The sequence below is a fragment of the Vipera berus genome (genome assembly GCF_964194415.1).
Source record: "Vipera berus genome assembly, chromosome: 9".
Lineage (NCBI taxonomy): Eukaryota > Metazoa > Chordata > Lepidosauria > Squamata > Viperidae > Vipera > Vipera berus.
The window spans coordinates 15,736,263-15,759,463 of NC_138212.1; the positions used below are offsets into that span (position 1 = coordinate 15,736,263).

General features: G+C 42.6%; 1 protein-coding gene across 1 annotated transcript in view; it reads left to right on the plus strand.

Annotated features, from left to right (window-relative positions):
* Window positions 1-22,991, plus strand: part of IFNLR1 (interferon lambda receptor 1) — a gene marked incomplete at its 5' end in the record, with an annotated part of 68,783 nt that extends 45,792 nt beyond the window's left edge. The window contains 10 exon segments of the mRNA XM_081334375.1: window positions 6,971-6,991; window positions 6,995-7,063; window positions 7,067-7,130; window positions 8,794-8,911; window positions 10,624-10,808; window positions 13,371-13,519; window positions 14,912-15,071; window positions 15,397-15,516; window positions 16,303-16,418; window positions 19,297-22,991. Of these exon segments, the coding sequence (XP_081190501.1) occupies window positions 6,971-6,991; window positions 6,995-7,063; window positions 7,067-7,130; window positions 8,794-8,911; window positions 10,624-10,808; window positions 13,371-13,519; window positions 14,912-15,071; window positions 15,397-15,516; window positions 16,303-16,418; window positions 19,297-20,127 (1,833 nt within the window). The 3' untranslated portion in view covers window positions 20,128-22,991.
* Window positions 22,992-23,201: the final 210 nt, after the last annotated feature.

The following is a 23,201-nucleotide window of genomic DNA, read 5'->3' on the forward strand; positions in this document are numbered from 1 at the left end:
TCTCACCATAGGACTACTCCAGGCAGACTATAGTACAATAATTTATAGCTATAGTAATAATAAAATACAATGATTTATGTATTAGACACTCATTAATATCTTACCTTTCAGTCAAGAATTCAAAGTGCCCTATGTACCACTCCCTTTTTCGATTGTTCTCAACAACAGCCCTGCGAGGTAGATTGGGTTGAGTAGGAATGATTGAACCAAAACTACACACTGCAGTAAATTTCTATGAAACAGGTGAATATGAATCTGGATCTGTTTAGTGCTAGACCAACATTTTATTTAACTTACTAATTTTAACTGGCTTTATATTTATTCTTTTATCATTTTGTAAGTCACCTGAGTAGGTAGTTCTCAACTTACAACCACAATTGAGGCCAACATTTCTGTTGCTAAGCAAGACAGTTATTCACTGACCTTTGCCCCATTTTATGACCTTCCTTGCCGCAGTTTAATAATAATAATAACAACAACAACAATAGCAATAACAATAATAGTACGGTAATAATAATAGGAAGGGACCTTGGAGGTCATCTAGTACAACCCCCTGCTCAGGCAGGAAACCCTATATCATTTCAGACAAAGTCTTAAAAACTTCCACTGTTGGAGCATTAACAGCTTCTAACCATCAGGAAGTTTCTCCTTAGTCCTAGGTTGCTTCTCTCCTTGGCTAGTTTCCATCCGTTGCTTTTTGTCCTGCCTTCGGGTGCTTTGGAGAATAGCTTGACTCCCTCTTCTTTGGGGCAGCCCCTGAGATATTGGAGCACTGCTATCATGTCCCCCCTCATCTTTCTCTTCATTAAACTAGATATACCCGTTCCTCGTATGTTTTAGCCTCCAGACTGCTTTGTTGCTCTTCTCTGTACTCTTTCCAGAGTCTCAACATCTTTTTCACATCGTGGTGAATCATTGCAGTTTTTAGTAACATTTGTCAGAATCCATTTATATCATATTCATAAATGTATGTTTAAAACGTTGTTCCTGGATTCTGCCATCTCCCGAGGAGGAGGGAACGAATGTGTATTGAGCCTGTATTAGGCATTTCAAAGGAAAAGAGAAGCCTTTTGAACTGGGGGAACAAAAGGGGGGGTTAGGGCAGGTAGCATCTGGCTTGTGTCAAGGAAGAGAGCAATAAACATAAAAGATCCTAAGTTCCTTTTTCCCACGAGAGGGATGATACGAGGTAAATGATGGGGGGCTGACCAAATGGGGTTAAGGGGGGGGGGTTGAACTGGGAACTCTTTATAAGGTTTTAGTTTGTAGAACAATATTAAGTCCTGTCTTGTATTCCTACAACCAAGCATGTCATAGTAAAGATTCCCTTTGGACTAAGATTTGCCTCCAAGAGTTTTGTCTTCCTAAGACGTGGTTTGGGGTGGGTCCTGACAACATTATTGTTATGTGAATCTGGCTTTCCCCATTGACTTTGCTTGTCAGAAGCTCACCAAAACCGATCACATGACCCTGGGACACTGCCACCGTCATAAATGCCAGTTTCCAAGTCTCCACATTTTGATCATGTGACCGCGGGGATGCTGCAACAGTCATAAGTGTGAAAAAACAGTCACAACTCACTTTTTCCAGTGATGTTACAACCTTGGCCTGGTCTCAAGAACAGAATCAGAAACAGAAAGCTGGGGGGAAAAAGAGCGATGCAACCAGCCCATATTTTTATAACTTTCTCTGCCTCCCTCCCTCGTCTCTTTCCCTGTGGCTGTTTTCTTTTCGATCAGAAGCCTGAGGGCAAGATTGTTCTGAAAGCTTTTTTGGCTGCAGTCACCCGTCCATAAAGGAGGAACATTATTTCTTGCATGCTCATCTGCACAGGTGGGGAAGAGTGGCAGGGTACAAAGTCCACCCCAGGGTCTGCAAGCCACCCTTTTCTCTGGGTTGGTTTCCTGAACCCACCGTCATGTTTTATTTATTTATTTATTTATTTTATTTATTTATTTATTTTATTACATTTATATACCGCCCTTTCCCGGAGGACTCAGGGCGGTTTACAGGGTAATTAAAAACCAAAAATACAAAAGTTAAAAACCAAGTTTAAAAAAGATTAAATTTATCCCTGTATAAGTAAAACCCCAGTTAAAATAAAATTAATCCTCAGCCTGGGCCAGAGAGCTTGAAGAGCCAGGTCTTCAGGCCCCGGCGGAATGAACGGAGGTCGGGGGCAGTCCTCAGCTCCACTGGCAGCTGGTTCCAAAGGGCAGGCACCCCCATTGAGAAGGCCCTATCCCTGGGTGTTACCCGCCGGCAGTCTCTTACCGGTGGCACCCTGAGAAGACCCTCCCTGTGGGAGCGCACTGGACGAAGGGAACTTGATGCCGGCAGCAGGTGTTCCCTCAGATATCCCGGACCCAAGCCATGTAGGGCTTTATAGGTCATCACCAGCACCTTGAATCTCACCCGGAGGGCAACCGGAAGCCAATGCAGCTCGCGGAGTAGAGGTGTTACGTGGGAGTATTGGGAGACCCCCATCACAACTCGCGCGGCCGCATTCTGCACCAGTTGAAGCCTCTGAGTGGTCCTCAAGGGCAGCCCCATGTAGAGAGCGTTGCAGTAGTCCAAACGGGAGGTCACGAGCGCATGTTGGCTCCGGGCATCATCCCAAGTTGAAGGCAGTGCAGAGAGTGGTGAGGACGGCAGAAAAGATCCTTGGCAGTTCTCTCCCTCCCATCCAGGACATGGCACAGAAGCATTGCTCGAGCGGGGTCCGCAAGATTGTCTGGGACACCACGCACCCTCTTCACGACCTGTTTTCCTTGTTACCTTCTGGGAGGAGGGGGCTTCGTGGTATCCAAAGCAGAACATCCAGATTCAGCCACAGCTTTGTTCCATACAGTATTAACCTTGTGAGCTCTAAAGAGCCTTGGTGGCGCAGTGGGCTAATGCCTCCTTAAGTAACACCAGCTGCCTGCAATTAGTGCAGGTTCGCATCCCACCAGGCTCAAGGTTGACTCAGCCTTCCATCCTTCCGAGGTAGGTAAAATGAGGACCCAGATTGTTGGGGGCAATAAGCTGACTTTGTAATAATGCCGCTTGGGTGTGTGTGTGTGAAAGCCCTAACAAGCAGGCATATACATAGAATGAAGGCTACTGCTAAGCTTGTAAGCCGCCCTGAGTCTTCGAAGAAGGGCGGGATATAAATGGAATTAAAATAAAATAAATAAAATAAAATAAAGCTTCCTCCTGCCGTTATGTATTCAAGACGGACAGTGATTAATATTTATATGTTACTTATATGTAAGGGTGTGGCTCTATACATATGTTGTGTATAGTATGTTTTAAATGTGTGTTAGGTATGTGTACACTTTGAGAGGAAGCAACTAAATTTCATTTTTTAATGTGACAATAAAGGTGATCTAAAATAAACTAACGGGTTTGCTACTTACCAGTTCCTTGTTCATTTGACACAGTTCCTCAAGGATGGCAGGACCTGAAGGAGAGCCAGTTCGGTGTAGTGGTTAAGATGCTGTGAGTTCTAGTCCTGATTTTGGTGTGAAAGCCAGTTGAGTGACTTTGGGCCAATCACCAGGAGTCAACAGTGAGTCAATCCTAAAAAGAAATCAGCCCAGACGGTCCTTGACCTCTCGTCTTGACTACTGTAATGCTCTCTACATGGGGCTTCCCTTGAAGACCACTCGGAGGCTCCAACTGGTACAGAATGCGGCCGCGAGAGTTGTCTTGGGAGTTTCCCGGTACTCCCATGTTACACCTTTGCTCCGCGAGCTGCATTGGTTACCAGTTGTCTTCCGGGTGAGGTTCAAGGTCTTGGTTATGATCTTTAAGTCCTTACATGGCATGGGTCCGGGTTACCTCAGGGACCACCTGCTGCCGGCGTCAACTCCCCTCCGCCCTGTGCGTTCCCACAGAGAGGGCCTCCTCAGGGTGCCTCCGGTAAGGGAATGCCGACTGGTGGCCCCCAGGGGGAGAGCCTTCTCTGTGGGCGCTCCGGCACTATGGAATCAACTGCCGGTGGAGCTCCGGATGACATCAGACCTCCGAACCTTCCGTCGCGGCCTGAAGACCCACTTATTCGAATTAGCTGGTCTGGCCTGAAGGGGGAATATGGGCTTTTAAAATTGTTGTTTTATTATTGTATTATTGTTTTATTTGGGCATTGGTTTAATCTTATTTTAACTTTTGTATCGTAATTTATATATGCCCTGTGAACCGCCCTGAGTCCCTAGGGAGAAGGGCGGTATATAAATTAAATAAAACTAAACTAAACTAAACTTTTGAAGGACAGATACTGAAGCCGAAGCTCAAATACTTTGGCCGCTCAAGGAAAAGAGAGGAGGACTCAACCCTGATGCTGGGAAAGGCTGAAGCCAAAAGGAGACGGGGAAGGCAAAGGTGGAGATGATTAGTGTCATCGATGCAATGAACATGAATTTGGGCATTCTCCAGGGGACAGAGGAAGACAGGGGAACTTGGCATCCTGTGGTCCATGGGGTGATGAAGAGTCAGACATGACTTAGCAACTGAACAACAAAAAGTACAGGAAGGCAGATCCCAATGAAATTAGGGGGGGGGATTCTAGCAGCCTGATAGTGTCATCAAATGATGATGATGATGAAGAAGAAGATGAAGATGATGATGATGATGCACATTGTTTAAAGTTCCAAGTTTATTCCTCATGTTTTTGGAGTATTGAACAGGTTCTATACTTCAATAATCTGATTCATGTTATACTTTTTACAGACTCAGTCCCAAATAAGCTGGTGTATATCCTTATTTTGTTTCAAAATGTTGCGCAACTCTTTCAGCAATGCTCAGAATAGCCCTTATTGCTCCTGAAATGTCAAAATGAAGTACTTTACACACACACACCCCAAATTTAGGCCACTCACACCTTATCTGTGTCCCGTGGAAGAGAGAGTTCTTAAGTGGAAAATAACCATTTAAATAAGGAAACTAAGCTATTTGCTTACATTATAGCTGTTAACATCTATTCTCTGATAGATAGATAGTTAGATAGTTAGATAGTTAGATAGTTAGATAGTTAGTTAGATAGATAGATAGATAGATAGATAGATAGATAGATAGATAGATAGATAGATAGATAGATAGATAGATAGATAGATAGGTAGGTAGGTAGGTAGGTAGGTAGGTAGGTAGGTAGGTAGGTAGGTAGGTAGGTAGGCAGGCAGGCAGGCAGGCAGGCAGGCAGGCAGGCAGGCAGGCAGGCAGGCAGGCAGGCAGGCAGACAGCCTCATTCTGTTTGGACACATTCGGTGATGGGGAGCAAGCACATTTCTGATGGGATTATATCTTACACACACACACACACACACACACACACACACACACACACACACCCCTTGTGCTTGGCTCCCCATCACCGAATGTGTCCCAACAGAACGAGGCAAGTCGTCTGTTGGAGAAACTTCAATTTGGACTGAGCAAGGCTGGATTTGACGGCCATCCAGCTGCAGGAACGGTATAACGGTGCAACAGTAACCCCGGTGGCGCTCCCGGGCCCGAGGTTGCCCACCCGGGCTTAGTTACCGGCGGCTGGCCAAGTCCCGCTTGGAGCCAGGCGGCGGCAACAGAGACTGGAGAAAAACCGCGGAGCGGGCGGGGCTTCCTTTGCGATCTGGCGAAGGGCCAATTGCTTCGTGAATCGCGTGGGTCAAAATTGCCTGTTGAGATTGACTCACGTGGAAATTGTGAGGAAAAGGACGAGGTTTGTAGGCGGGCCGTCAAAGCTGGTTTCCCCTCTTTGCAGGAGAAATAAAGCTCAGCGGATTTATTTATTCATTCATTTATTTATTTACACTTTGTTCTTCGTATCGTTTTTCAAACGGGCTTCCTCCCTAATTCGCGGAATAGCGTCTTTGGACGCGGGGCTGCTGAATTTACGCGTTTTCTGGATTTCCACAATATCAAACTCTTTTACCACCATCGAGAGGGATGAAAGAAAAGGTATCGATATATTAGCAAAAGACTTTAACCTCAACGTGAGTAATCCTGATATCAAAAGAACAAAAGGGGAGGTGTGAGAAACGTTATTAGGAACAGAACTAAACACGTGACTTTTTGGAAAAATGCCTTCTTTGTTCAAAAAAAGGAAGAAAGGAAACAATTTTAAATCAACAACGTATCATAAAAACGCGTTGGTGTGAGCTTTCTCCTTCTGTTCTTGTATCATTTCTTTAACCAGTCCTGAGACTCCCAAATCCCATAATTTGTGATAATAGATCTCCAATAATAGGGCTACAGAGCCTCGGAATGTGCACATTCCCCACAAAGCAGATTCTGTATTTATTTACTTACTTACTTACTTACTTACTTACTTACTTACTTACTTACTTACTTACTTACTTAATATTTTGCCACCTTTATTACTTTTATAAGTAACTCAAGGTGGAAGACCTATCCAACACATCTTCTTTCTCCTATTTCCCCCACAACAACAACAACAACCCTGTGAGGTGGGTTGGGCTGAGAAAGAGAAAGAGAGAGATTGGCCCAAAGTCGCTCAACTGGCTTTCATGGCTAAGGCAGGACTAGAACTCACGATCTTCTGCTTTCTAGCGTGGTGCCTTAACCACTACATCAAAAACAAGGACTTCGAAAATCACCTCCCAAGTTTCCCATTTTGCGGTTACCATCTGTACGATACACCAGATCATTCCTGAGGATTGGAACTTCTTATCATTGTCTTTTATTTGGATTTAGCTTAGTAACTGTGTTCTGAATTGTTTTTAGACTCCCGTGATCCTTATTGTTTTCCTCTTATACACCTACGCATACACGCTGAAGGATACAATGCTTATTTTTTCCGATATTTTGTTTGCGTCCCGCCTTAGAACTGTAATAAATTTCACTTTGATTGCAAGGAGCTGGACGGTGCCAGGAGAAGCAAGAAGACGTCCGTGGGGCTTTCCCACGGCCCCCACGAGGGCAGAGATGGGGTTTTTTTTCAGCACCAGGTGACATAGATGCTTTCCTCTAGGGGGCCACGGTTCACGTGTGCTGATACCACACAGGAAGCACGGAAGTGAAAGTAAGAGAGCAAATCGGGCCCAGATTTAAGCTGACATCTTTCTGAATGCCTGCTGTGGAGCTTAGCGTCTTGCTACTGATGGTTTTTGCTCCTTTCCAGCCCATTCAAGGTACGATCTTCTCCCCTCCCTCCGAATCTCTGGGACAGCCTGATTTAACCGTAGGGTTTTCAGAAAATGCAACCAAAGCAGGAATGCATTTCCCTTTTCAAAAGTCTCTGGATTCAGGGTGTAGCCATTGGCACCTGATTTGAGCCACAGGAGTGGGTGGGAGATATTTCAGGCAAAGCCCACAGTGCACACTGTACATCTCCCGTATTCAGAGGGGAAAGAGGTGGTTTATTTTATTTTATTTTATTTATTTTAATTCCATTTATATCCCGCCCTTCTCCGAAGACTCAGGGCGGCTTACAAGCTTAGCAGTAGCCTTCATTCTATGTATATGCCTGCTTATTAGGGCTTTCACACACACACCCCAAGCGGCATTATTACAAAGTCAGCTTATTGCCCCCAACAATCTGGGTCCTCATTTTACCTACCTCGGAAGGATGGAAGGCTGAGTCAACCTTGAGCCTGGTGGGACTCGAACCTGCACTAATTGCAGGCAGCTGGTGTTACTTAAGGAGGCATTAGCCCACTGCTCCACCAAGGCTCTTGGAAATGAAATAGAAAATAGAAACAATTGGCTAAAATTGGGACAGGCCCTGGTGCCTCAGTGTCCCATACACTTCCCCTGTTGGGAGTGAGACATTATAGCCCACCAGACCACGATCAAGTTCTTGCTAGACTCGGAACCTTCTCATGATTTTTAACTGCTGAGATAGACTGACAGATATTTATTTGTGTGTCTCTGTGTCTTTGAGTCAGTGTTGACTGCCTGGACTAATTCCTGAAGTTTTCTTGGGGAAAAAAATTGGAAGTGCTTTGCCGTTGTCTTCTTAGGGCTGAGAAAAAGTGACAGGCCTAAGGTCACGGAGATGGCTTTGAACCTAAGGCAGGACTAGGACTTTCCCTCCACTCCACTTTATAGGAAAGAGAGTCAAGGTGGGGCAGTCTTGAGTTTCTTTCTCACAGTTTCTTGTTTCTCCAGACTAAGCTGTTTTCCCCAAGTTTACCATTGTAAATAGTAAATAGTTTTTTGTAAATAGTTTTGTAAATAGTTTTTCAAAACTATCTCTGTCCTGTTCGATATCAACAAATTAGGAACGTGTCATTCCAAAACACAGGGTTGGGAAAACTTCCTAATTACAGATAGTCCTTGACTTACAACCATTTGCTTAGTGACCATTTGAAGCTATAACAACCTTGGAAAAGTGACTTACAATCAGTCCTACATTTAGAACCGCTGCAGCATCCCTAGGGTCACATGATCAGTATTAGCAACAGGCATGTATTTATGACAGTTACAGCATGCCAGGGGGACAGGATCGCCATCTGCCACCTACCCAGCTGGCTGCCAAGAAGCAAAGTCAGCGGGGGAAGCTAGATCTGGTTAACAACCGCATGATTCACTTAACAACAGCAGTGATTCATTTAAAACTCATGGCAAAATACGTCATAAAATTGGGCACAATTCACAACTAGCAATGGCCTTGCTTAGGAGTGGAAATTCTGATTTCAGTTGTGGTTATAAGTTGAGAACTTATCTGTAGTTTGTGCCAGGTGCAAATTGGAGGAGTGGGGAAACTTGCTGTCCCCAAGCGTCCAAATGGATTATACAACCCAGCCTTTTGACCCAAAAAGCAACACAATCTCTGGCTTTAATCCCTGACAGGTGATGACCTCCGGCCACCCCGGAACCTCACTTTTGTCTCCAAGGATTACAGTCTGTTCATGAAGTGGTTGCCGCCTGACGGTTCCCCACCAGGAATGTCCTATACTGTCCTTTGGATGTGAGCATTGACGGAAAGGGACGTTGGTTTTGAGGTCTGGGGGCTCCAGTGGGTACATTGAGGCCATATTGTGTTCATTCTCCCCAAAGGGCTGCCATGGTGCATTTCTCCACCCATCTCAGAGATAGCAGATTTGGGGGAGGGGGAGCAGATGTAATGCATACCTCTGCACGGGACAGGAGTTTGGCTGCTAGACCACAGTGGGGCATGTTTGATGCATATTTGCAATTCTGGTAAACCAAAGAATGGCTATAGTGTCATGTGCTGTATGAACTCAGAGAATTGTGGTATCCTCAACAAACTGTTGTAAAGCAAATCATGGCTTAATGTACTGCCTGATTTGGACATTATTTTAAAGTAAACCAATCCTAAGCACAGTTTCCCCATACTGATATAGCCCATAACACAGTCCCCCCCTTTTAAATAGGAACGCTGCCTGCCTGCCGGCCGGCCTGCTTGCCTGCCTGCCTGCCTGCTGCCTGCCTGCCTGCCTGCCTGTCTATCCTATCTATCTATCTATCTATCTATCTATCTATCTATCTATCTATCTATCTATCTGTCTGTCTGTCTGTCTGTCTGTCTGTCTGTCTGTCTGTCTGTCTGATTGTCTGTCTATCTATCTATCTATCTATCTATCTATCTATCTATCTATCTATCTATCTATCTATCTATCTATCTAGTCTATCTGTCCATCGATTTCTATTTTTCTAGCCAGCTAAAAGCTTTATACCAGGTTCCCCAACCCATGGCCCACAGCCCACTACCGGGCCTTGAGCCCTTTGGAAACGGGCCGCAGAAGTGGCAGGGGAGCACAAACGCCATTGCATGGATCCCCACTTGTGTGAGCAGGCACTTTCCCTCCCCCGCCCCGGCCAGTCTGCAAAGCTGGAAATGTTGGGGAACTCTGCTTTATATAATCTTAGCACAACTCCTGGCTAATCAGGTACTTTTTCTTCTTCCTATTGTTTTAACAGAAAGGAAATTTTTTGTGGGATGTTATGTTGTGTGGGAACGTCCTCTGAAGATGGGAGAAAGAGCTGCAGCCAGCGATATGGGGACCCCCTAGGTTTCAAGACAGTAAAAGGGAAGGATGGGGGGGGGGATTTACTTTCAGACTTGCAAGATGGATGTCAGCCTGACAAGTTAATCCAGACAAGATTTACAAACCATGAAAAATAACGCTGTGTTTTTATTGCATGTCTGAAAGTCCTTCACCTTTACCCTCCCGAAAAATAGGGAGGATCCCTTCTGAAATATTATCTCCACCCTTCCTTTGGACTCAAATTTTGCTTCTCAGATCATTGTCTAGGCCAGGGGTCCTCAATCTTGGCAACTTTAAGACTTGTGGGCTTCAACTCTCAGAATTCCTCAGCCAGTCTAGGCTGTGGCTCTTCTCCATGTCTCCTGAGGGCCTTCTCACATACCATTACGTGGTAGCAGAGGGTGTGCAGTGTCTGGATCACAAACGTCAAAATGACGACTGCAACCATCTTGTGACGTGTGTAAAAAAAACCACCAGGGCTTTGATTGCACAGTTCTGAACGCCATCTTCACTTTTTTGACCTTTTTGCATGGACAACCCTAGTGGGAGGCATTTAAGACCCAACGTGTGCCATTCTGCAGGATTCAATGCGAAAGAGAGAAATCACAGCATTTCAGGTGAATGCAAAACTTAGATGGTCCTTCTGGTTTTTGTTTTTTTTTTCCTTCAGGGAGTCTTTTGATCTTCAGTGGGAGGAGGTGCAGCACTGCCGAAATATCACTGAAACCATTTGCAATATTACTTGTGCGTTTCAAGAACCAAGCAACCGATATTGGTTCAAGGTGGAAGCTCGCAGCAGAACCTGGGCTGGATTCGTCTCATCAGCGCCTGAAACCGTTGATTACATCCTTCAGGGTATGATGATCTGGTGGGTGTAGCTCTCCTCTTCCCAGGAACCCTGGAGGTGCTGAATGTGTTTTGATTCATGGTAGCAATTTCTGGGAAGGAAAATGGCTGCTTCCTTGCAGGGCAAAAGGCGAAAGAGCACTTTGCATAACTATGATTACGCTATTCACTGAAAGGGCTGCTTTTCTGGGTTTGTAGCCACCTAGGCTTGACTCCATTTAATACGATTAACCACAAAAACGAGAGAAGGTTAAAATTAACCAGGTTTGCCATGGTGTATTAATGCAACCACTAGGAGAGTGATGGCGAACCTTTTATTTATTTATTTATTTATTTATTATTTGGATTTATATACCGCCCCTCTCCCGAAGGACTCGGGGCAGTGTACAGGGCAATTAAAACACTATATACAACACATAATATACAAAAATTAAAATAAATTAAACCAAGTAGCCCTAAACAATAATTGAGCATGACATGTCAATTTAAAAAAACCAAAAACCACTTACCTTAACTCTACTGATGTATCTCACAAACACACCCACCCAGGCAAAAGATAAACAATTCATAAGAAGGCATAATGCATTACATTAAATGATTTAAATTTAGTATTTAATAAATAAATGCTTACTGAATTGTATATATATATATACAATATATATATACAATATATATATATATACAATATATATATATATATACACACACACACACACACACATATATATATATATATATATATATATATATATATATATACACACACATATATATATATACACACACACACACACACACACACACACACACACATATATATATATATATATATATGTCATATATATGACATATATATATGACATATATATATATATGACATATATATATGACATATATATATATGACATATATATATATATATATATATATATATATATATATATATATATATATATATATATATATATATATATATATATATATATATATATATATATATATATATATATATATATATAAGCAGGTATATACATAGAATGAAGGCTATTGCTAAGCACATTGTGTTTAGATTGTAAGCTGCCCTGAGTCTTCGGAGAAGGGAGGGATATAAATGGGATTAAAAAAAATATATGACATATATATATATATGTCATATATATATATATATATATATATATATATATACATGTCATATATATTGAAATGCCTATCCAAGGCAGCTCCAGGTTGCATGAGCCCTGGAAACTTTAGAAGCCTTAGACATCTCTTGCACGGCCTTGCAGCTTCCGAAAAGAGCAGGAAAGCCTGCCCCATTCTCTCACACGATTTTCAGAGACTCCAAAGGCCATCTTCAGAGCAGAGACCTCCTGCACAGCTTCTGGAGGGTCCAAAAGCTTGGCGTCACACCAAAAGGGACATGGCAAGTCACTTGTGACACACATGTCATGAGCTTGCCATCATGCACCAGGGTTTGTAACTGAGCCACTTAGGGGTGTTCTGGGATAAAGTCTAAATTCTCAGATAGCCTTGAAGAAGTAAAAAAAAAAATGTGGGAAAGATTTATAGCAGGGGTAGGCAACCTTGGCTCTTTTATGACTCGTGGACTTCAACTATGCTGACTCAGGAATTCTGGGAGTTGAAGTCCACGAGTCATAAAAGAGCCAAGGTTGCCTACCCCTGATTTAGAGAGTTACGGCTTTATGAAGAAGATGGAAAATCCAGCAGGATCCTTTTGAGCATCCAGGTGATGCAGAAAGAAGAATTGTAGCCATCAGCAAAGTGGGCAGGATTGCTAAGTGGTACAAGTTTTTAATTTCCTGGCGAAATTAAAGAGAGGGGAGCCTGTACAACAGGATAGATCAAGGGGGTCCAACTTTGGCAACTTTAAGACTTGAGGACTTCAACTCTCAGGATTTCTCAGCTAGCCATGCTGACTGGGGAATTCTGGGAGTCGGAGTCCGCAGGTTTCAAAGATGTCGAGATAGGCCACTCCGAGGATAGATGGTGAAGGATGTGCGCATAGAGTAGCTTCTGCAACCTTTCAGCTTTATAGGACTTGTAGATTCAAAATTCCTGGTGGCAGGAATTATGGGAGTTGTATTCCTATCTCGTCTATAAGGCAGCCAGCTAGGGAAGGTTAGTCTAAAGCAGGGGTAGGCAACCTTGGCTCTTTTATGACTCGTGGACTTCAACTCCCAGAATTCCTGGCTCAGGAATTCTGGGAGGTGAAGTCCACAAGTCATAAAAGAGCCACGGTTGCCTACCCCTGGTCTAAAGAAAATATGACATTCTGGCTCCAAAAATCCAGAAAGACACACACAGCTATTTCTAAGCAGTTTCTTTTATTGCTCCTTCACCTAAAGACATAAATCTTGCCAAAGTGAAGCAACTACTTGCATCATTGAAGATGGACTCTGAGAACTTCTAGGGAGGAGCAGCCTTGACCCTCTTCCTCCCAATCAAACTATCTAAACTTCACTGTCTCTTGGTTTTCTAAAATGCGGCCCCTCCCTCCTGGGAATCCAGATTACATCCACACTTGTTCTAACCACCTGCTTTTATTTTTTCCAGTGCAACTCGCTCCCCCAGTTCTCAAAGTAAAATATAGCAGAAATATCCTTGATGTGAACGTTTCTTTCACCTACCCTTCTTGTATAAAGGAAGTCTTTCAGGATCTGACATATGATTTGGAGATTTGGAGAGTTGGATTCCAGAAATTGGTGAGCCAGAGAATGGTGCTACTCTTCTCTTGTGGGTTTGTTTGCAAAATATGTATTACAACTGTATTGTGTCCTTCTTCCAAAGATCTTCAGTTGGAGAAGACTCTTTTTGCCATGACCAATGAAATAAAATGCAGGATCCTCTGCACATTCTTTGACCATGTTTGCTATCTAACAGTGGAGGGTTTCTTTAAATGTGAAGAGCTGTGTCTCCTTCCTCCTTGGATGGAATATTCAGAAATACTAAAAATAAAGCATCTTAATAAAACAAGGATTAAAATAAATAAAATAAATGGACAAGGACAAACCAGGGGGTGGCATCCTGAAAGTTAAATCTGTTGCCACCAGATGCATCTGAAGAACTCAGTAGAACAGCAGGAAAGGGATAGGCTTCTTCCACCATTGTTCCCCAGCAATTAATAGCAATAGCACTTAGACTTATATACCACTTCATAGTGCTTTACAGCCCTCTCTAAGCGATTTACAGAGTCGGCATATTGCCTCCAACAATCTGAGTCCTCATTTTACCGACCTTGGAAGGAAAAAGGAGCTCAATCAACCTTGAGCCGGTCTGGATCGAACTCCTGGCTGTGGGCAATGTATTAGCCTGAAATACTGCAGACATGGTGGCTCAATACTGCAGAAATACTGCAGACGTGGTGGCTCAGTGGGTTAGGACGCTGAGCTTGTCAATCAGAAGGTCGGCAGTTTGGCGGGTCGAATCCCGAGTGCTGCGTAACAGAGTGAGCGCCTGTTACTCGTCCCAGCCTCTGCCAACCTAGCAGTTCAAAAGCACATAAAAATGCAAGTAGAAAAATAGGGACCACTACGGTGGGAAGGTAACAGCGTTCCGTGCGCCTTTGGTGTCCAGTCATGCCGGCCACATGACCACGGAGACGTCCTCGGACAAGCGCTGGCTCTTCGGCTTTGAAACGGAGATGAGCACCGGCCCCTAGAGTCGGAAACGACTAGCACGCATGTGCGGGGGAACCTTTACCTTTACCTTACTGCATTCTAACCACTGCGTCGCCACGGCTTCTTTGGTGATGTCTGATGTCTAAAGTCTGCTGCCTTGATTTGGAAGTTAGGCAAATAGCCAGCAAAATTAGTACCTCTTGTTAGCCCAATGCCCCAGAAATATTTCATCTGTTGTTCGAGGCATCCAACTTGGAGACCATTCTCCATATCAAATAGCAGTAATCCATATCCCTCCATGTTCATCCATCCCCCGTTAATTGTGTGACTCATTCTTAAAGACGCAGAAGAAGAAAACCAGGGAAGGAAAGATGGATCCTTAGGGATGAGGGCCAAGTCTCCTGCCCTCCGTCTGTCTGCTGTGCTCTTTCGCTAATGTTTCTGTTGGGTTCGAGTCTGGCTTTGCTTGTTTTCCAGGTGACGTTAGAGAACACTCACGAGCCTTCAGTGGAGGTCAACACCACAGAGTGGCCCTATGGAGAACACTGCCTTCGTGCCCGAACATCCTTCTTCAGAAATGGAGACAGGAAGCGGAGCAATTTCTCGGAACCACTTTGCCTGTTGTTGCACAAAGAAGGTACAGGAGGAGTCAAAGGCCTAGAGCTCAGTGAGCTTGATCCGACACAGGAGATCTTGGCGTAGGATTGCAAACTTCCAGTTCTGTGCACCCATGGCCAGTGCAATCCCATTAAAATAGTATGTGGTTGGTCTTTTGAGATAGACAAGAAACACACCCCAAATCCAAGAATCACAGGAGTCCGTGATGACTCTTCCTTCATTTTGAATTGTGAGCCACCTAGAGACATTTGCAGAGATGAGTGGCTGTAGAAATCAAATCAACCAAGAAATTTCAAGACAGAGTTGCAGAGGTTCTTTTTTTTTGTCCTTCTTTTCACTGGCAGCTCCAGAGAATTATCTGCTACATGGGTGCATTTTCTTCCTCATCACGGTTTGGCTTCTGAACATTTACCTTGGTTTTGGGGTGCAGCTCCTCCTTGCCTTTGCTAGTGGCCTGGAGCAAGGTTAGCTACCAGGTTCAGGGATCTTATTTGAGTCCCATATTGCTTCCTCCTAACACAGAGACAAAGGGACGCGGTGGCTCAGTGGGTTAGGACGCTGAGCTTGTCGATCAGAAGGTCGGCAGTTTGGCGGGTCGAATCCCGAGTGCTGCGTAACAGAGTGAGCACCTGTTACTCGTCCCAGCTTCTGCCAACCTAGCAGTTCGAAAGCATGTAAAAATGCAAGTAGAAAAAGAGGGACCACTACGGTGGGAAGGTAACAGCGTTCCGTGCGCCTTTGGCGTCTAGTCATGCCGGCCACATGACCACGGAGACGTCCTCGGACAAGCTCTGGCTCTTCGGCTTTGAAACAGAGATGAGCACCCTAGAGTCAGAAACGACTAGCACACATGTGCAGGGGAACCTTTACCTTTAACACAGAGACATGACAATTACTGGGATTCTCTCCACAAAGGGCCCAGTAGCTACCAGAGTTGAGCAGGACAATAATACATTGGTAGAACAAGCAGCTTGTCTGCCAAAGTCCTGATTTGGCATCACCAGAGAGAGCTAGGAAAAAATACTTGAAATTTTGGATCCTAGGCCATTACTTGATATTGTCAGTTTGCTACAAACGGGAATGTGTTGTTTAGCTCAGTCTTTTTGTACCTGGTATTCTCTAGAAGTGTTGGACATCAGTGGCCTGACTTCAGATAACATGGTAATTAACAATTCCAACATCCTCTCTATTAATATCTGAACAATACATTTAGTATCTCATAATTGTTTTTTTGTTTGTTTGTTTTCCAGCAAGAAAATGGAAAATCATTGCCCTTCCTTTGCTTGCTATATTGGGTTTTGGTGGTGTGATGCTTTACTTCTGCTACAAAAAGATGATCAAGCAAGCTGAGATGTCTTCAGTTTTGGTATGGGAAATATGGAAGGTGTTGGAAATGAGTAGGGGAAAGTTGGACTTCCATAACAATGTTCATCTTTTGATACACAGAGGCTGCACAGATGTGAGATGGATGCCCTGCCTGCACGTGCAGGCACATGGGGCTTGCATGGGTTTTTCACAATAGCAATAGGATAGCACTAGTACTTATATACTGCCCCATAGTGCTTTACAGCACTCTTTAGGTATTTACAATGCAAGCATTTGCATATTGCTTCCAACAAGCTGGGTCCTCATTTTACCGAGTTCAGAAGGATGAAAGGCTGAGTCAACCTTGAACCTGTTAGGATCGAACTCCAGACTGTGGGCACAGTTTGCCTGCAGTACTGCACTTAACCACTGCGCCACCACTGCTCCTGCAAACAAAACCAATTTTCAGCTCAGAAGAAATACCATAAAAACAGTTTTCAGTATTTCTTCTGGACACGTGGATCAGGCCTCTAGCAGGAATTCTTGTCTCCTAGCTTAGAGGACCTCGCATCCTAAGTCAAGACAATGTAGCATTTTCCTGTCTTCGTCTATATGCTTTCTGGCTGCTTGGAGGGACAGCTTTACAGTTCTAGACAGTGGCGAGTAGAGTTTTATTTATTTTTTCTTACTGTAGAAGGTATGCACAGCGAGTTAAAAACAAGGTTAAGTACACCATCTGTCATTTTTCACATTGTTGTTCCCCATTGGTCAACTGGAGGGGACATTGAATGTGGCAATGACTGTCCTGGTTTGATAAACAAGATTCCATAGTACCAATAGAAGAGAATATGTGTACCTCAGGGTTGAACTATGGAGTCCCTGGTGCTCTCTGAGCTTGGTTGTTTTCTTGCAGATGTTTCATTACCCAACTAGGTAACACCATCTGATAACTTTACCTGGTTGGCTAATGAAACATCTGCAAAAAAAACAACCAAGTTTAGAGAGCATCAGGAACTCCAGAGATCCCAAATTAATGTGAAAAATAAGCCATAAATGTAAACTGTTGGGTAACATCTGTCTGAATCAGTTTGGGGAAGTAGTATTTGCTTCTTGCTTGGAATTCAGTTGCACATTCTGGTGGACATGAACGCAATTAAGTTAAATATAGTAGCCACAAAGCAGGTGGTTCTCAAAGAAGACAGCGAGCAGAGGAAAGGGACCTGAGAAACTTTCTTTAGTAACTAAAGGGAGTGACTATCTTTGAGAAATTGCCAGGCCCACCACCCTTCTTGGCCTCATCAACCATCATTTGGTCAGTGCAGAAGAAATAGCAGCTAGTGTGATCGATGGGAAGAGATTGTGAGAGTTGTGCTTTAGAACATCTGGAAGACACTACATTGATAACCCTTGCCAATTAAACCATGGTCACAAAATTTGCTTGCCACTCTCTTAGCCCAGAGTGCTGATGTTGAATAAGACCATTGATCAGCAATTCTTCAAAGTATTCAATTGTTTAATGTATCCCGTGATAAATATTGCCCTGCATTGTGGACAGATGTTTAATGTTATCAGTGTGCGATCCTTCGGAGATGTCTTGTTTCCTTGTGCCCCGACACCTTTTTAACTGAGGATGCTAATGTGGACTTAGAGATTTTCTTCATTTTAAACAGATGCGCTGTCATTGAGCAGTATGTCCTTTGCTCATATAAATGGGATTTATAATTGGTATTTAGCAGCTGATGGTCTAGGAGTAATAATGTCTGATGACAATTATTCCACCCTTTAGCATATCTGGTTTCTATACCTAGAGATTCCCTCAGAGTTGCCCATCTTAAGGACCCCAGTGGGTTTAGCCTATATAAGAATCAGATTTATGGAGAATTCAGATTTAGCACGGTGTATTAATAAGTGCAAATACCAGTTTCAAACTAAAATGGGTCATTTAAAAAAAATCCAACTACGAACTTTAAATGATGAACTGCATTCTCGTGGGGCAGTACCAGTTGTTCTGTTTTTAAACCGTGCATCCACTTAATCCTGTAATCTTAGACCTGTTTCATTTCTTAAGCATGTTTCAGTAGCAGCTTATATATATTCTTTAACAGATGTTCTGAGTTTTGTTTCATGAGCATTTCATTTAATTTGGATCTCTAAATAGGACATCTTTTTTCTGGCTCTGTTTAAACTGTGTTACTTAACTCAAAGATATTGAAAGCAGCGAGAAAAATTCCTGATTTTTTTTTACTCTCTTGCCTTATCTTCCTTGCCAGGGACTGCAATGCCAATAAAAAAACAGAGAAGGGGGTGCAAACCTTGTCTTTTTGTAATAATGCATTTTGTGACAGAATACCTTTACAGTTATCTTAGTTTTGTGTCCATTGCAAACTCTCTGCACCCTTAAAAGAAAATCTCGGCATAATTCATCTTCTTCAAGCTCATGATGATAGAATTCCAAATGATCAAAAGCTTTCTCTGCACCAGGAAAAAGTAGGCACTAACACCTTTTTCTGACACCTGGCAGTTCCTCTAGGCTGAGTTATTTATTGTTTTATACCTGTAGTCAAAATGCTGCCCAACTAAGCACTCTACTTTTAGCACCTACAATATTCTCTGTGAACTATTAGGGGCAATAAATTACTGGTTTTAGTTGCCATCTTAAATGAATTCAATTTAACTTCCACATATTGTTCTTGTTGAATAAGCTTAATTTTACTTTCTGCCACATTTCTAAATTTCAAGTCAAGATTTTGAGGTAGCTAATGCAGATGTCCATTTGTAATAAATTCGTGTTTACACAACAAGTAAACAAAGCAGAATCTTCTTGTTCTCCACTTATTCTTGTTAGCTGTTCTTCTTACTTCCCGTTTCTCAATTTTTAAAAAAATGAAAATGTGTTGTCTCTCTTTTATCCCTCTCCCCCATCTTCCTTTCCAAATTAGGATTTCTCTAAGTATCAGCACCCAAAGAACCTACTGGAATTTGATGAAAGGAATTTGACCGTAAACGTCCTCTTTATTCTGAAACAGAAAAACACACCTGCCCAGAAAAACACACATTCCCTGCTTTCAGCGCATTCTTTATTCAAAGAAGATGAGGATAGCGAGGAGGAGGAGGATAGTAGTAGCCTCATCCCTTACATGGAAACTCTTCGATTCCAGAAGAAGGATGAAAACTGCTCAACAGTTGAGACGCTTCCAAAATGTTCTGACTCTTCTTCTGGATCTGGCAATTCTCAGCTAAGCGGAGAAGGCTGGCTGCCTGCAGTGATGTCAAAGCCCTTTTTTACAGCCGAATGGATGACAACGGATGCTTCTTCTGGACTCTTAGAGAAGACTTTCCTTTCTGAGGAGTCCGTTATGGATGAATCAATTAGCTTTGCAGGAGATTTCTCAGCTGCTAGTGGAGAAAGTGAAGAAGTCACAAACAGAGATATTGACTTTTTGAACAAATTAATGTTCTTAGAAAGCCATGGCTTCGACTTCTCTACGGACTTGAAAATCAGGATGGCAGGAGTCCAAGGCAGAAGCATTTCTGCCAGTCTACAAAACTCACAGACATCTCTTTGTAGTGAGGCCGAAGGACAGGTCACAGAAGAAAAAGGATGTGAAAATGACTCGAGCAATTGTGAGGATCTCCAGCTAGAAGAACCTCTGCTTGACATGTCTTGTAAAGACAGGGTTGAAAATGGAGAAGGGGTTGAAAACAATACTGTGAAATCTACGTGCCACAATTATCAACCCAGACAGAGGCATTACATTTCAAGAAACTGATGCTGGTTACTGGTATATATTCTAAGACTAGAGAGGATCTTACCGTGATTTTTCTAAATTAGATCCTTTGGTGAGAGTTGCACTTTAAAAATAGCAGAAGACTGCATATGTATATATTAATACATACATTTCACTTTGTGAAACAAACAAAAAAAATCCCCTTCCCTGGAGCTGTTTGGAATCAGAATGAACCAAAAAGGACAGGCAGTATATTTACAGTGTATTTCTAGGTTGCCATATTCTTACATTGCACCTTATTTTAAAAACAAAACAAAGCAAAGCTGAACGTTCCTAAGTGAAATTCCATTGAGATTCAAAACCGGAACAAGCAGTTTTCATGGTTGATTTTGTCATGGAAATTGGAATTTTGCTATAGAAAATTGGATTTTTGTCCTGGAAAAGTGAGCATTCTTTCTCAACTGAGTAATGTTCAACTTGAAAATAATGTCTATCCATATTTTAGATATCCGTGTCCTTTTCTCCATTTGTGAATAGTTGGATATGTTTTCCCTGCCTGTTTTAGTCTTTTTGAACAGCAAATTCCAATCAGAATCATAACTAGCATTCACAAGTCTGTTTCAATGTTCACAAATTGGATTTATCTTGCTGACCCCAATATGTGAACAAATAACAGTTCAGTCTGTGATCAAGAACTGAGAACAGAAAATACAGAAGATTCTTGTGGAAGTGTTAAAGCCAGGGATCTTCAAACTTGGCAACTTTTAAGACTTGTAGACTTCAATTCCCAGAATTCCTCAGCCAGGGCTGGCTGAGGAACTCTGGGAGTTAAAGTCCACAAGTCTTAAAAGTTGCCAAGTTTGAAGACCCCTGTGTTAAGCCAATCCAGACTGGTGCTATTCTTTTAAAACTGAAAAGCACACTTTCTAGAATTAAGGAAAGGATAATCTCTTCCTCTTTGGAGAAAGTTTTTCCAACCTTGCACTAGGCCCCTGATAACATTTTTTTCATCGACTCATTGCAAAGAGAAGAAAGAAATATCAGATATGCTCTTTACTGTGTAACTGTCTGCACACAAACTTGGATCTAAGTTTATATTGAACTGAAGTACCAACAAAGGAAAATATCTGTAGCTCAGGGTCGAAATGAGGGGTCCCTGCCCAACTAGGTAACATCGTCAGTGCCAATAGATGCTAGTGATGCTGTCACTGATGTTACCTGGTTTGGGCCATGAAGAAAACAAGCAACTCGGGGAGCACCAAGGTTTGAAGTATTTCAAACCAAGAGCCACTCTCAGGTTCTAAATACTTTTACAGAATTTGTGTTTTTGTGTTACATGCCTTCATTTATATCTCATATTGAGATTGCCGTGGTGTGCCCCTCATTGGTTGGGGTGACAAAATTCATAGAGTGGAAATTCTGGGAAATGAGGTCTACAAGTCTTAAAGTTGCCAAGCTCGGACACCCCTGAAATAAACAAGTTTGGGGAGTTGAGAGAAGGATGGCATAAGAAAAAAAGCAGAGTCAAGCATGTTAAGAGAATGCTCCATTTTTCTTCTCGTTTGTAGACATCTTCCTTCAGGGCTCTCAAGCTTTGTCAGGGGATGTCGGGATGTGATTTCATCCAACTGATGACATTAATTCCTGTTTTAACATGGGAGGTTCCTTCAATCAGTTTAGAGTACACTGGATGCTTCTCCTGGTCACGTCTTAAGAGGGGACCCGCTACTTATCTAAAGCTGCTATTCAGTTTCTTCTCTTAGTTCTTCCTCACCAAGCTGAGGGCATGGGAAATCACCATCCTTACCTGTGTTCTTCTATTGGGTGTCTTCTAGAAGTTTTGATCTCTCAAAGTTCTCCAGCTAACCTGTTTAGGAGACTCGGAGGATACCAGGTTGGAGACATGGCCCATATACACTTAATGGCATTTTAACAGAGTTTACGTAAGGGATTTTATTGCAATAAAGTTTTATGTGCAAATACGTGTTTCAACTAACTGTTGAAATCCCTCTTACTGACATTTTTGGCTTGCTTCAATGGAGCAACAGTTTCTTTCTACATGAATTGGCTGGCAACTAGCCTTTATGTCTTAAATGAGACAGTATTATTAAGTTAACCAAACCTAGGTTCATTGATAAATAAGGCTGCAACTAGAACTCAGCACGGACTTTCCAAGTGTTCTGCTGAATGGGAAGGTAGAGCGATGAACTTCTCTTGAACCCAAATTCCCTTCCCAATTCAGAACTTCATTTATAATTGTGGAAGATAAAATTGTGGGTGAGATCAAGCCAAGAATACAGTCCAAGGCAGTGTTTCTCAACCTTGGCCACTTTTAAGACTCCAACGCTGGTGCTCCAACGTTTGTCTGAAATGGTATGGGGTTTCCTGCTTAAGCAGGGGGTTGAACTAGATGACCTCCAAAGGTCTCTTCCAACTCTTATTATTCTGTTATTTCTCTTATTAAGACTTCAACTCCCACAGCAAGGCTGGCTGGGGAATTCTGGGAGCTGAAGTCCACATATTTTAAAATGGCCAAGGTTGAGAAACACAGGTTTAAAGGGAAGTGTTGGTCTTGGGAGGCATTAGAGTGGCCTTTCCTATTGATTTTGAAGTAAGTATTCAGAAGGAGAGGCTTCCATTGGGGGAAATTTAAAAAAACACCCAATATAGTATCCATAATTAGTTGCATTAGCCCTACCCTTTTTACCTAGGTGCTTCTGTAAATTCCATAATTTCGTATTTTGTGCTCATGAATATAAATTGGTGAACAAACTGCCTGAATTCCTCTTCTAAAATGCACTAAAAAGACTCCTATACATTAAAGGGAGTTCTTTGAGCAAGTTGACATGGAACAAAAAAATTCCAATGATTCATTTATTTTTCTACATCTTTCTTCTTGTTTATGTATACCCACTGTGGTTCATTTTATTGTTTGTAAATATAAATTTTAAAATGCACTGGTGTTTTTGTATTTATGTGCGTCTGTGTGCCTGGGTGCGTGTATGCGTGCATGTGTGAATGTGTTTATTGTTGTGATTATCCCAAAGCAGGCCAGAGTGGGATGAAATCCCTTTCATTGACGTCTTTACTCCATGCTGGGTCCAGAATAGATTACA